At 42.5% G+C, this 13,285-nt stretch overlaps 1 protein-coding gene across 4 annotated transcripts; it reads right to left on the bottom strand.

The window, feature by feature from the left end:
* Window positions 1-934: 934 nt before the first annotated feature.
* MFAP5 (microfibril associated protein 5) lies at window positions 935-12,970 on the bottom strand. 4 transcript variants are annotated; one of them, XM_036867640.1, is made up of 10 exons: window positions 12,741-12,969; window positions 12,171-12,230; window positions 11,161-11,196; window positions 7,980-8,024; window positions 7,177-7,209; window positions 6,711-6,746; window positions 5,116-5,142; window positions 4,292-4,379; window positions 3,590-3,663; window positions 935-2,303 (listed from the first exon to the last, which is right to left on the bottom strand). In XM_036867640.1, the coding sequence occupies exons 2-10, from the start codon at window positions 12,226-12,228 to the stop codon at window positions 2,191-2,193; spliced, it is 510 nt and encodes a 169-aa protein (XP_036723535.1). In that variant the 5' UTR covers window positions 12,229-12,230; window positions 12,741-12,969; the 3' UTR covers window positions 935-2,190. The 4 variants fall into 4 exon arrangements, with proteins under 4 accessions (XP_036723535.1, XP_036723537.1, XP_036723536.1 ...); XM_036867642.1 differs by lacking the exon at window positions 7,980-8,024 and having other exon boundaries at window positions 12,741-12,970; XM_036867641.1 differs by lacking the exon at window positions 11,161-11,196.
* Window positions 12,971-13,285: the final 315 nt, after the last annotated feature.

Raw genomic sequence — 13,285 nt, forward strand, 5'->3', positions numbered from 1 at the left:
TTTTATGGGGAGGATCAAGGAGAGAAAACTAGAACATCGGGAACTGAAATGGGTCGAGAGTAAAATGCAGCAAGAAGGAGGTGAATGGAATTCTGCAAACGGGGAAGAACGGACAGAGGGAAAGAACTAGGATCAAAACCAACCCCCCAAAACTGCCCTGGGACTGTTCTTAGAGGAAAGTTATGAGGGAAAATAAGCCTTTGTAAGAATAAGGAAAGAAAGGACGGAAAGTGAGTTAGAAGTGTTGGTTTACATATAGAGAAGAGTACAAAAGGCAGAGGATATCAGAACAGTGAGAAACGGCAAAGCACAGGAATTTGATGATGCAAAAGAAAAGTGAGGGTGAAGCGCAAAACTTCACCCAGTAAGACTAAAGGAGGCAGAAAAGAAATGGAATTTTCTGGAGGACCTAGGAGGGGACCACGTCTGGGGGAGAGGAAACAAATTTGTAATGTTGGAGAACCAGTGGTCAAGTTGTGGAGGGAAGGAGGAAACAATGGAGAAGAGCAGAACAGAGAAATGTGAGCGATGCTGCTACTCAGCTTTCAAAATGGGATAAAAGCCTAAGTTCAGGCCTTCTTTCTTTTTTTTTTTTTCAATTAATTAATTAACTTATTTATTTTTGACTGTGTTGGGTCTTCGTGCGAGGGCTTTCTCCAGTTGTGGCAAGCGGGGGCCACTCTTCATCGTGGTGTGCGGGCCTGTCACTATCGCGGCCTCTCTTGTTGCGGAGCACAGGCTCCAGACGCGCAGGCTCAGCAATTGTGGCTCACGGGCCTAGTTGCTCCGCGGCATGTGGGATCTTCCCAGACCAGGGCTCGAATCCGTGTCCCCTGCACTGGCAGGCAGATTCTCAACCACTGTGCCACCGGGGAAGCCCCAGGCCTTCTTTCTAAACATAGAAAAAGAAATAACCAGACCAAAGACCACTGTCTTCTGAGAAGGAAATTGGGAACATTTATTTTAAATGTTTAATTTGCAATATACCCAATACTGGGATTGGGGTGCTTTCTGGGGGGAGTGCCACCTCTCGTTCAATAGGCAATCAGTGGGTCAAGTTCATGAAGAGACTCAAATGATTCTTGGAAACTGTGCCTATGAGATGCCTCTACAGTGGCTACAATGTCCATTGACTATGTCTGTCTATATACGAGTACATTTGCTTTGAGAGATTGGGGTAGGGCTTACATGCTTTGCCTGGTTACTGCTAGAGCCAGGATTAGAATGCAGGTTGTCTTCATGTTGTGTTTCTTTTACTCTTTCCTGTAAACCATCAGGTAAACTTTATACTTGTGTGTTAAAGTTCAGGTCTGAATTCCCTTCTTATGCCCCAAATCAGGCTACTCCAGAATCCATTTGCACAATATAATCTCTACAGATTTTGGTAAGTGGTGAGGATGAAAGAAGTACCAACCACTCAAGGAAATTGGGAGCAATGATATGGTTTCACATTAAGTTGTCTAATTAACTTGTGGAGGTGGGCTAACCCCCATACTACCATAAATGAGTGAGTAAATGAGACTTGCTAGCCCTACTTGCCGACTGAACAACTGCATGAAAAATTGAATAGTTTTATACCTGGTGTACTCCTCTCTCTTTAGCCTCGGTCTTGTATAACTCTTGGCTCTGGAGAATTTTCTACGGCTACAAAAATTACCATAATTCTTCTCCTAAAAAGGACCTACCAGGAAAATGTTAGGACAATCCAGCAAAATAATTAATAAAAGTAAAGGGGACTATGTAGGTGAATGGGGGTTAATCTAGGAAACTCTTGAATGAAAAATAAAGTTCCATGGTTAGTTAAGGTAGACAGTGATAACGTCTTCCACCCTAAGATCTATCTCAAACAGATTCAGTAGTTAATTATTATTTTTAATAATTTTATTGAAGTTTATTTTCCCTTGAAATTGTATGCAGAATGTTTGTATCTAAGCCACATGGTATATCTACTAGGTCTATGATATGGGGAAGCAGCAAAACCATGCAATACTACAGACTATTTTAAGTACTGAAAAATGAGATAAATGGATGAAAAATCAAGAAGTAAGGACAAAAGCTAGACATTGCGATGGGATTGGTTTAAGAAATACTCATGTCTATGGGTTGGCTGACAATGGTTGGACAAGAAGTTTCTTCTTAGAGCATTCTCTCCCTCCCACGCACACATTCTTTCTTTCCTCTTCCTTGACATCACAGACCACTGGGTCTCTGCAAGTTCACATCATCACAGGGAGGAAGGCGGAAATAGCTGGAGCGACGGAGTCGCCTTGGGGGTAGACCAGCCATCTGACGGCACAGTTCATCTAGAAGAAAAGCAGAGCATAATGGGATGAGGATGCAGGAAGATGGCAAGGCCTCGTGTCTTAAGGAAAGGGAAGACTGCAGGGTGGTGTAGTGAAAAGGTTGAAGAGAAATAGATCAGGGTTAGAACCCCAGCTCTGCCACTTACTGGTTATTTACTCCCTACCAGAAAGTTTAACTTTTCTGAACCTCACTATCCCTTTCTGTAAAACAAGCATTAAAATACCCACCTCAACAAGGTAGTTGTCAGTATGAAAATGAAAAAATGGATACAAAGGTACCTAGCACACTGGTGGTCGGTAAATTTTAGTTTCCTTTATACATCTTGCTCCCAATTCTTCTAATCGTGGACTTATTAAACAGCAAAACTATGAGGTCCAGTCATTCAATATATATTTAAATGTTTACTATGTGCAAATGGCTAACTTTAGCAAGTCCCCTGAGACACTTGAAAGTGCCTAGAGTCCCAAATACTCATCCTCAATGTCAAGGTGCTTCCCTTGCAGGTGGCTTGCATAGAGCCAATTGGGGGCAAGCAGCAAGTTTCCTTCTGCGAAGTTAAGTACAGCTCTTACTCAGGGGCTCTGTGCAAGGCGGGCTGCTGAGTCAGAGTGGTTTTCGTGTGTGGTGCCTTTGCCGACCACAGCCATCGTTTGGGGCTGGCCAGGGGCAAGGTGAGAAATATCTTTTTTCCTACCATGCACAGTCTATAACCACACACTCTGGACCCTTGTAAAATCTTTCTACCTTCCTCTACCTCTGACATTTCACAATAAGCAAGGTAAATGGTTCTTGGAATTGGTGGACTGTTTAAAAGGCAGCCGGTGTCTAGGAGTCCAGTTGATTTTTCACATATCCAAATGCTACTGCCTCCAAATTAGTGGCTTTCCCCGGCGCCCCCCCCCCCCCCAGAGTTATGAACGTGGCTGCAGACTAGTAGAGACTGTTATTTTTAATGGCTGACTTGGCCTTCCATCTAGAACTCTGGTGAATGATCTTCAAAGCAACCAGAGCATCTGAAATTTCTGTCTATATATAAGAGAAGTTAGAGGTTACTGTCTAGTTGGAAAGAGATCTGGGGAGGGGTGCTTTTCTTAGGGCTATGTATATAGTAAGCATACTGCTTTCCTTAGATTGTTTATTTGGGGTAAGTTGGTGGAACAGGGGCTATTGTAAGTCAGGGAGTAGCCTAAAGCCCTCCTGCAAAGCCAGACCTTGGATCTGTTAGCATCTTGCGCCTCATTATCACTCTCATTACTGTCCCTCCCCACTAAAAAGCCAGTCTTACCTTTCATGACTTCATGCTCTTTACAGACAAGACGGGAGCAGACCTCATTGTTGATGATGTACATACGCCGTAAACTGCCACCAGTGCAAATGTCACGGTGCAGGAAGGAGATAGAAAAAGCATTGAGAGGGAGAACTAGCCTAGACCTGTGATGCCTCTTCAACTCCTGTATTTCCCACTCTTCCCTATCTGTTCTCCCCTTATCTGGATTTCCTTAAGTCTTTCAGACTTCTTCCTCCAGCTCCCCGTCCCACCCCACCTCCCCAAGTAGTGTAGGAGATGGAATGGGATCAGTCACTCTTCTCAGTGACACTTTGCTCACTCCACCTAGACTCAGGCGTCATACTCCTCCCCACTATTCCCTACTATTTTCTACCTTCACACTTGGATGTTTAGCTCCAGGCTTTTTCAGTGAGGTGGTAAATTTGATAGACTGGAGTTTCCCTCATGATGATCCTACCTCCAGCCCCCACCCTCATTTGCCTTCTAGCGTCTACACTTGTTAGTCAAACTGTTATCTGTGTGCCTCAATCCATACTCCACGTTCTCATCCGCACCTTCAGGAATAGCTAAGAGGGTTATGCTAAAAAACGTCTGCCCCTCCAAAGACTGAAATTCCACAGTGGATGCTCATTAAATAGTTCCTGACATGAAAGCACTATCATGGACGACGATGCTCTCTAGGTGTTCTGGGGCCTTTACCTGGTAAAGCATAATTGATGGATGCATTGCTTCACTGGCCGATGCACAGAGTAGAGTCTTGTGCAGGCAAATTTCTCATCCCGGCACTCTGAAGAGGCCCAACATAAAAAACACGGGGAGGCATAACAAACAGGCATGAACAAAGGGTTAAGGGGATGGAGGAGGGGAGATAGAGTTGGGGAAAACCTACAAAGTAATCTCTACAGAGGATCACTGTAAGTTGGGGCATGTTCTTCCTGTCACCAAAACAAAGCAATAATAGAAGTTGGCTAAAAAATGAAATTTAGGTGCTTCCCTACCTGGAAGGAAAGTGGGTTAAAATAGTCCCTGAGGTCTCTTCTAGGAAAAAATCCTTCTAGGGTTATACAGGTGGTAACATGAAATATCAAATGCTAGCAGTCCCATTCTGAAGAATTTGAATTCTAAGGTGGGTCACTATTTCTCTGTTCTGGTGGTTTTCAACCCTATCTGCACATCAGAATTATCAGTACATTAGAGAAAGCATGACATCTGCAGTAATGTGGAGTCCTTGCAGTCACTTCCCAACCCACTAACCAACAGATAGTGTCCAAAGGTAGTTTAGGGAGAGGACTGGTCTGGGACCATGCAACAGTGGTCCCATCTTTTTCCCATGACTTTTAGAACAGGAGCTCGTAAAACAGTGGGGTGGGGTGGGAGGATAATGAAGAGTACTACAAATACGCTTTGAGAAAGGATTGGAAATAAACTAGAAGATGTATCAAGTATCCTCCCAAGAACAAGGACAAGGAATTCTCAGGAAGGAAAAAAAAGCTTAAAAAAAGACATGCAAAAGACAATCATACCTGTGGTGGTATTTTTATCGGGCGAGGCTAGAAGGCAAAAATTTTATTCAGTTATTACTGCTTCTAGAAGTCACTGCCCTGTAACTGTCATGTTGCCTTACTTGAGACCCACGTGGGGCACCCATAAATAGATGAATTAATAACTCTTTTTTAACAACTTCTAAAAGAAAACCCATAATGGGGTGTTTTGATCCACACAATTGAAGAGATTTAACATGATTTTAAATGAGTTTTGTCTTTCTCCTTTCTCTCCTAGAGAGTTGAGAAACTCATTGTATTGAGAATATCTTTGTTTCTATCAAGAGGCAAATTTAGTAGAAACACAAGGCAACGAGCCATGCTCAGAAGAGCGTCATCCGAGAGCTAAGGGGAGAAAAGATTATTATCCTGCTGTGGAAGCTCTAGATACATCATCATGGGTTCTTGGATAAAAGTTATTTGGTAAAGAATAGCAAGGGTCATAGTCATATCCAGCCCTAACCTAGGGGCAAGTTAAATACCAGCGAAGTTTGTAAAATGGAGAATAAGTCAAGGAGTAAGATGAGTCTTGAGGAAATAGACTAACCACGGGAGTTATCTGTAAAAATGTCTTTGGAAGCGTTGCTTATAGGATACCATAGGAAGAATGCTATATCTATCCCATGGTTTCAATTACAGGTTTATATGTTGAGAATTCTCAAAATTATATGTCTAGCCCAGATCTTTCTCCTAATAAGCTCAAGACCTACAAATCCAACTGCCATTTTGTGGAAGAGTTCATGGATTTTTTTAAAAAAAAGATCCTTCCATATCTCAAACTGCCTTATCTTTCCCCTTCACCAATTCACATTGGTGCCACCATCCACCCAATAGCTACCATCTACCTAATAGAAAACTGGACATCATCTCAACAGTCCCTACTCACTGATAGCTCATTTCTCTCCCTTACCTCTAATGTAGTTCAGGCCATCCTATTTTACTGGGACTAGGCAAAAGCATTCTCACTGGCTTTCCAGTTCAAGAATCTGCTTAGGACCTTCCTTTGCATGCACTATTCTCTGATTGGTTTTCATTTCCATTCTAAGCCTTTGCCCATATTGTTTTCTTCACCTAAAAGCTCTTCCCCTTTCTATTCACTTGTCTTTCAAGAATCAACCTAGTCAATATGCCTTCCATAAAAGCCTTTCCCAACTCCCAACACAAAGTATAGTCAAGGACTCTTTGAGTCTTCCACAGCTTCTTTTGCTTATCCTGATTATAGCATTTGTAAAACTGAATAAGGTTATCCATTCCTTTGTCTATCTTGTCTACTAGATAAAAGATATCTAGAAGAAAATCAGTTTTGTTCACCCTTGTCTTGCCTTTACCCATCCAGTCTCAGAAACTTGGAGAGAAAAATCAAGTCTTGGTATTTTGTGTATCAAACCCCTTGCGCAGTTCTTGCTTGTTAGGGGATCAAAAATGTCTTTAATTTAAATTATACTGTTGGACAAATGTGCTACATAAAATGGTAGCCCTAATTAGGATCCTTCACCAGCCATACTGCCTTCTGTCATGGGGGATAGGGAAAGACCAGAACGGGCCTGGTGGCCCTGGGATCCCGGATCTGAACTTACCCAGGTCATCTGTGGGAGGCTTGATATCGGCCAGAACTGAAAAGGCACAAAACAGTGGTGTGAGGAGGGTTTCGAATTGGCAAAGGGGAAGGCAGAAGGCAAGAGGGAAGAATATAGATAACAGGACAAAGTCAAGACTATGGCTGGGTTTGTGTATTATGTCCAAGGGAATAAAGTTAATTGAAAATAATTAAATATTTTTTGAATATTATTTGGCCTGTTGACATTATACTAATTTTTGGAAGACCTTAATTCATGCTTTTTTAAGCTATTAATCCACTTTGCTTCCTCTTTTTAGAGGACTAGGAGGATTCTTTCCTTTTATCCCACCGTCACTGAACAACATCCCTTTCCCTGTGATAAAAATACACGATTAATTCAAGAGCTGGAATAAATAATTGTGAATATTAACAAGAATCATGCCATCTTTAAGGAGATGAAACATACCTGTAGGAGTGAAACCTACCTGTTTCATCTGTAGCAGGATCATTCACCAGATCTGCAAAGGTACAACATAGGGAATGAAAAATGCAAGTCGGAAAAGTAGCAAAGAGGAGCAGGATGAAAGGATGATGATCTAAAAAGAGGCAAGATTGAAGTGAAAGAATGTGGACTCTTGGGGAAAATATAAGGGAGCGATAAAAAGATGGGGCATGTTTAAGCCCTCGGTGGCATCTAAGATAGACAACAGAGCTCTGAACCTCAGCAAGTCCCCTACATACAAATGAGTTCCGTTCCGAGAGCACGTTCGTAAGTCCAATTTGTTTGTAAGTCCAACAAAGTTAGCTTAGGTACCCAACTAACACAATCGGCTATGTGGTGCTGTACTGTAATAGGTTTATAATACTTTTCACACGAATAATACATAAAAAACAAACAAACACAAAAAATAAACATTTTTAATCTTACAGTACAGTACCTTGAAAAGCACAGTAGTACCAGCTACATCACTGCTGCTTTTACGCTTGCTTCTGGACATCCTGGGCTTGAAATAAAGATACTGTACTACTGTACTCTATACAGTACCATACAGTAAAGTACACGAAAGCACATCCACTTGTAGAGGATGCACACACGTGACAATGTACGCCAGACATGAGAACTAACTTAGGTGACTGGACATGAGAATGTTCAAATCTTTGAAAGTTCGCAACTTGAAGGTTTGTACGTAGGGGTACTGGTCTAGTCTTCCTTTAAGGAAGGATGTACAGACCTCAACCCTTCTATCCCCAGTTTGAGAGCAAAGAAATAAACAAAAGAGTATCCTACTAGGATCTTCTGTGAATGTCTCTGGAGTCACTGGAGTCACATCATCTGCATAAAAACAATCGGGAAACATTTTCTGAGCATTCTCTGTCCCCCACCCCTACCCTTGCACTCCCAGTAAGTGAAATTGACAAGCACAGTAGACTCATAGTAAGATCCCGAAGTGTTTTTCTTTCTTTGCTTCCCAGCCTAAGTCCTTTCCCCCTGTAACCCAAACAAATGTCACACTTTCCTACTTCCATGAATATACCTGTACAGTCCTAACCCTAGAGAGTCCTTCTCCCTGTGTGCTCCTTATTTAGAGGAATTAATGAACTACATGGCCATTAGACAGTCCACCACAGGCACACCCTTTATCGGTTAGACTTTGGTTAAGCGTTGGACTGCAAGAATGACTTCTTCATCCTAGCATATAATAACAAATACAGCTAATTTGGGATTACTATGTACTTGCTTTTACAGATGGTAAAACTCAGGACCAGGAGAATAAATAACTCACACAAGGTCATAGAGCTTGTTAATAATTATAATGGATTGATGACCTCTTTGTGATACTTATTTAAAATGAAAATTGTTTCTCTCAAACAGACGGTGATTTTTAAAAACTTTTTATTTTATATTGGAGTATAGTTGATTAACAATGTTGTGATAGTTTCAGGTGTACAGTAAAGTTATTCACTTATACATATACATGTATCTATTCTTTTTCAAACTCTTTTCCCATTTAGGTTATTTAATATTGAGCAGAGTTCCCTGTATACAGTATACAGTCCCTGTTGATTATCCATTTTAAATGTAGCAGTGTGTACACGTCAATCCCAAACTCCCTAGCTATCCCTTCCCCCCTGGTAACCATAAATTCGTTCTGTCTGAATCTGTTTCAAACAGACTGTGATCTTGATATTCATAATTTGGATGTAATTGAATATCAGTCTGACGATAGGCTTTCCACAAAAGAGTGTTCACAAAAGTAACATTGGTAGTTTTCTGATGCTCAGTGATAAGTGAGATAAAGAGAGGGGAGAGGAAATGCCTTGTTGTTGGTCCTTGGAAAGTAAATGCCAGAGGGGAAGAAATAAAAATGGTCCAGGTCTTAAGGTGGAAGCTATTTGGATAAACTAAGAAAACTGTACCTGAAACTGTAACTAACAGCAATTCCTGAAACAAATAGTCTCTGCTTTAAAAAGCAACATAACAAAGCAGTGTGAAGAACTAAATGTTTGTTAAACATCCCACCTGTAATTAACCTTCATTGTAAATGGCTTGTAGTCATAATCTGTTTTACCCACTAGAGGTCAGCAAAATCACAGTTTGCCTTGAGGTCCGCTGACAAATGTCAGATTTAAAATCTGGTGAGAATAGCATTTTTATAAAGCATGTCAGAGTTACTGATCCTTGCGCTAGAAGCAATACACAAAACATTTTGAAGGAATTTCCCCTGCTTATTCCTTACCTCATCCTTTAAAAAAAAATTCCGGATAGAAGGTCATCAGATCTGACAACAGCTTCATCTTTAACACTCAGTATAAGCTTTTGTCTTCCGGAACAAATTTTGATAAAAGGAATTCAAGTCTGCTCTAGTCCCACAGGATATTTGAAAAGCCACTGACCTGAACCATTCCAGAGGCTGTAAGAAGGGAGTGGATTCTCCCCGGGGTGCAGCCCTATCCTGCCCTGTTTCCCATTCTCTCCAGCTACATTCCAGTCCAACCACGCACAGAAACAGAGCGAGCAGTGCACGAGCAAAGGGTTTGAGAGTATCCTGGCTGTCTCCTCAGAATTTCAGGCAGAGTACTAGTTTTCCATATATTCCTCAGTTTACCCACCTTTTCCATGAGCTACCACCATCTGAATGCTTTATTAAGGATTCATGAGTGTTCCCTGAAGGAACATTTTCATCATCTCTTGTACTATCTCTGCATCACAAATCATAAAATAGGACTGGACCTTAACCAGCCCAAAGAAAGGAATTTGGATTTTTAGTTTTGCTACTGCTGACTATGACCTAGGTTCAGAAACGTAGGGATTCAGACCTCCATAGCCACAACAGAGAAAAAAAAAAAAAGCTTTTCTATATTTTAGCTTCTCTACCAGGATGCACAGTAAGGAATGATATTGTGCCTCAGTATACACAAAGAAAACTGAAACAAGTTTAATAAGGTAATACTTTACTCTGGTAATGTACTTGCAGTGTACTCTATTTTTATTTTAGTCTATCCTAACTCATTAAAAGCCCCAGTTGTGACCCACTCATTTGGTTTCTGACCCATTAACAGGTTGCATACTGCAGTGCTCTCAGGGGTTGGGAAAAGCAAGAGAACTTATGTTAGATACCTGGAGGCAGCCTGGGAATGTTGATTAGAGTATCCTTCATCAAGCTGAAGGAAGTGGCCCTTTGGAAGCCAGAACTTTTGGGTTCTGTCTGATTGTGCCACAGTTGCTCTGGTGCTGGGAAGACTTCTTATGTCTGCATTTTAGTTTCTCCCCTATTACATGGTTAGGAAAATGTTTTCTGTTAGGATCTGTGGGCATTTTCCAAGGGAGTGGAAATGAGATGGACATAGAGAAGGTTTGGGGAAAGTTATTTCAGTAGTTCAAAAGAGAACAAGAGGGGCTTCCCTGGTGGCGCAGTGGTTGAGAATCTGCCTGCCAATGCAGGGGACACGGGTTCGAGCCCTGGTCTGGGAAGATCCCACATGCCGCGGAGCGGCTGGGCCCGTGAGCCACAACTGCTGAGCCTGCGCGTCTGGAGCCTGTGCTCCGCAACAAGAGAAGCCGCGATAGTGAGAGGCCCGCGCACCGCGATGAAGAGTGGCCCCCACTCGCCGCAACTAGAGAAAGCCCTCGCACAGAAACGAACACCCAACACAGCCAAAAATAAATAAATAAATAAATAAAATTTAAAAAAAAAGAGAGAACAAGAATGTTTTATGAATGGGCTCTTGGTTCCCCGACGAGGGATCGAACCCGTGCCTCCTGCAGTGGAAGCTTATAGTCCTAACCACTGGACCACCCGGCAGTTACCAGGATAATAGGATTGTTGAACTAGTGAATTAGATCCTATTATTTCCCACACCTTGGCAATGCATCTCTGTGTTGTATTACAAATTCTTGAACTCTAACCCTTCAGCTACATTGTCCTAATAAGAACCTCATCAGAGCCCAGTTCCAAGGGTTCACCTACCTCCTCTTTGGCTGCTGACCCCTAGGGGTGTCCAGTCTGTATCAAAGGAAGGAGAAAATGTATGTGAATGAGTCCAGCTCTATACCCCGTAAAGCTTGTATAAGATGAACCAGAAAATGATGGGAAAATTGTACTTTATCTTCCAGTGTTTTATTTCTGTTATAGCTCAATATAAAAGTACTCAGACCGTTAGTGCTACACACAGACATGGGAACACTCAAAGAGAGCAGATTCCTGAGAACAAAGGCGAGCTCTGCTATGCCCTGACTCAGGAGGCCCTCTTGCCCTCAGGCCAGCCAGAAAGGGTAGGGCCCTGATCCACACACAAGGCCAGCAGACTTTCTGATGTCCCATCCTTCTGTCCCCACAGCCAACCCCTCTTAACTGCACTACTGAACAAGGCCAAAAATTATCATCTCACAGTCTGCATTTGGCCGAATGAGAAAAAAAAAAAAAAAAAGAGTAGGATTTTTTGAAAGCCAAGGTTCACTTTCTGTGGTCAATCTTCTAGTTCGATTCTTTGAAATCTGTGAAGATCATTTTTCATTTGTGTATAGATGTGGCAACATATTTTCTGTGTGCATGTGAATCAGCTTGTGTGTAGGCTGGTACTAGTGTTTCTTAGGTGTATATATTCCCACTGTTTTCCTTCACGGTTTAAACTTGAGTTTCTTGTGAGGTGGTCCTTATATGTTTGTGTATGCATTTGTATATATCAGCTTCTTTATCCTTCGGTTTTTGTTTTTTTTTTTTCTTCACTGCCCGGCTTGCGGGATCTTAGTTCCCCCGACCAGGGATTGAACCCACGGCAGTGAAAAGTGACGAGTCCTAACCACTGGACCACCAGGGAACTCGCTGTGTTCTTCTCTTTAATGGCAATTCTAGAGCTCAATAGCAAGCATCTCTCCTCCTACTCCCCTTCAGCCTCATTCCATCCACCCTCTAACATACACCTCCACCCACATCTGGGGAGCTGACATTTTAGGGAGAAAAAAAAGGTAGGGACTCACCAGAGGGAATGATGAGTGCAGTGAGAAACAGCATCACTTTGGGTCCCAAAAGCAGCATATCTGACAGGTGGGTGGGGAGAGTAGAGATTTCAGTTCCAGGCAAGGATATCTGTAGGATCTCTGTCTCTGCATCTTCCCAGGAACTTTCCTAGTGTCCCGTAAGTCTCAGACCCTTCCTCTCTTTCACTCAACATTTCTCCTTCAAATTCTATTCTTTGATCATCTGCCATTATTCTCTCTCCTTTTTTTCTACCAACTCAGAGGAAATTTTATCCTCTAAATGGTTCACGATGGCCCCCACCCTGTGGCCTCTTTCAACCCTAGTGTCTAATCTTCTGTTTTGAAATCTGTGGCTTTTTAATATCATCTGCTCATCTTGGTGTCTCCTCATTGGGATTCCATGGATAATTGGGATGTCTGTTCAGTTCTAAGTCAGTGACATTCCCCATTGCCCTCTTCCAGCCTTTCAAAACACACACACACACACACACACACACACACACACACACACACACACACACATTCCCTACCCCTGTCTATTTAGGGTTTTAGACAATCAAAACAACTCACTGTTTATGGTTCTCTGCTCTTTCCACCGAGTCCTTTGGTTGTTGAATGTGTCTCTCTCCTTCTCACTCTGTTCCACTTTGGCTGGAGAGTAAGATGAACAGGGCCACTCCCTGGAAAGGACTTCAAATTTGGCCTACTCTGAAACAATGAGATGAGGGAGAGCGAGGAAGAGAGAGAGAGAGGGAGGGAGGGAGAAAGCCGGGCTCAAGAAGTCTGATGCTGTGCTACAATATGAGGCTGGGAGGACAAGGGGGATGGGGCTTCGCAGCCACTCACACCCTCATTCCAAAGGTTATGACCACATTGATGCTGCTCCCTTGAAGGGTTGGCTGGCGCTCATATATGCCTTTCTTCCGTGCGCCACGTTCTGGCCCCGGCCTCCCTTTCTCCTTGGGTTCCTTCTTACCTAAAGAGCAGCTCCCCGGCCCCCTCCCCGCTCACGCGCCCAGAATCTATTTTTCTGGCTATCGTCCATATTGGAATCATTCCCCTAGCCCCCTTTCTCACTTTTGTTTTTTTTTTAATAACAATCTTTTATTTATTTA

The sequence above is a fragment of the Balaenoptera musculus genome, chromosome 10, assembly GCF_009873245.2.
Source record: "Balaenoptera musculus isolate JJ_BM4_2016_0621 chromosome 10, mBalMus1.pri.v3, whole genome shotgun sequence".
NCBI lineage: Eukaryota > Metazoa > Chordata > Mammalia > Artiodactyla > Balaenopteridae > Balaenoptera > Balaenoptera musculus.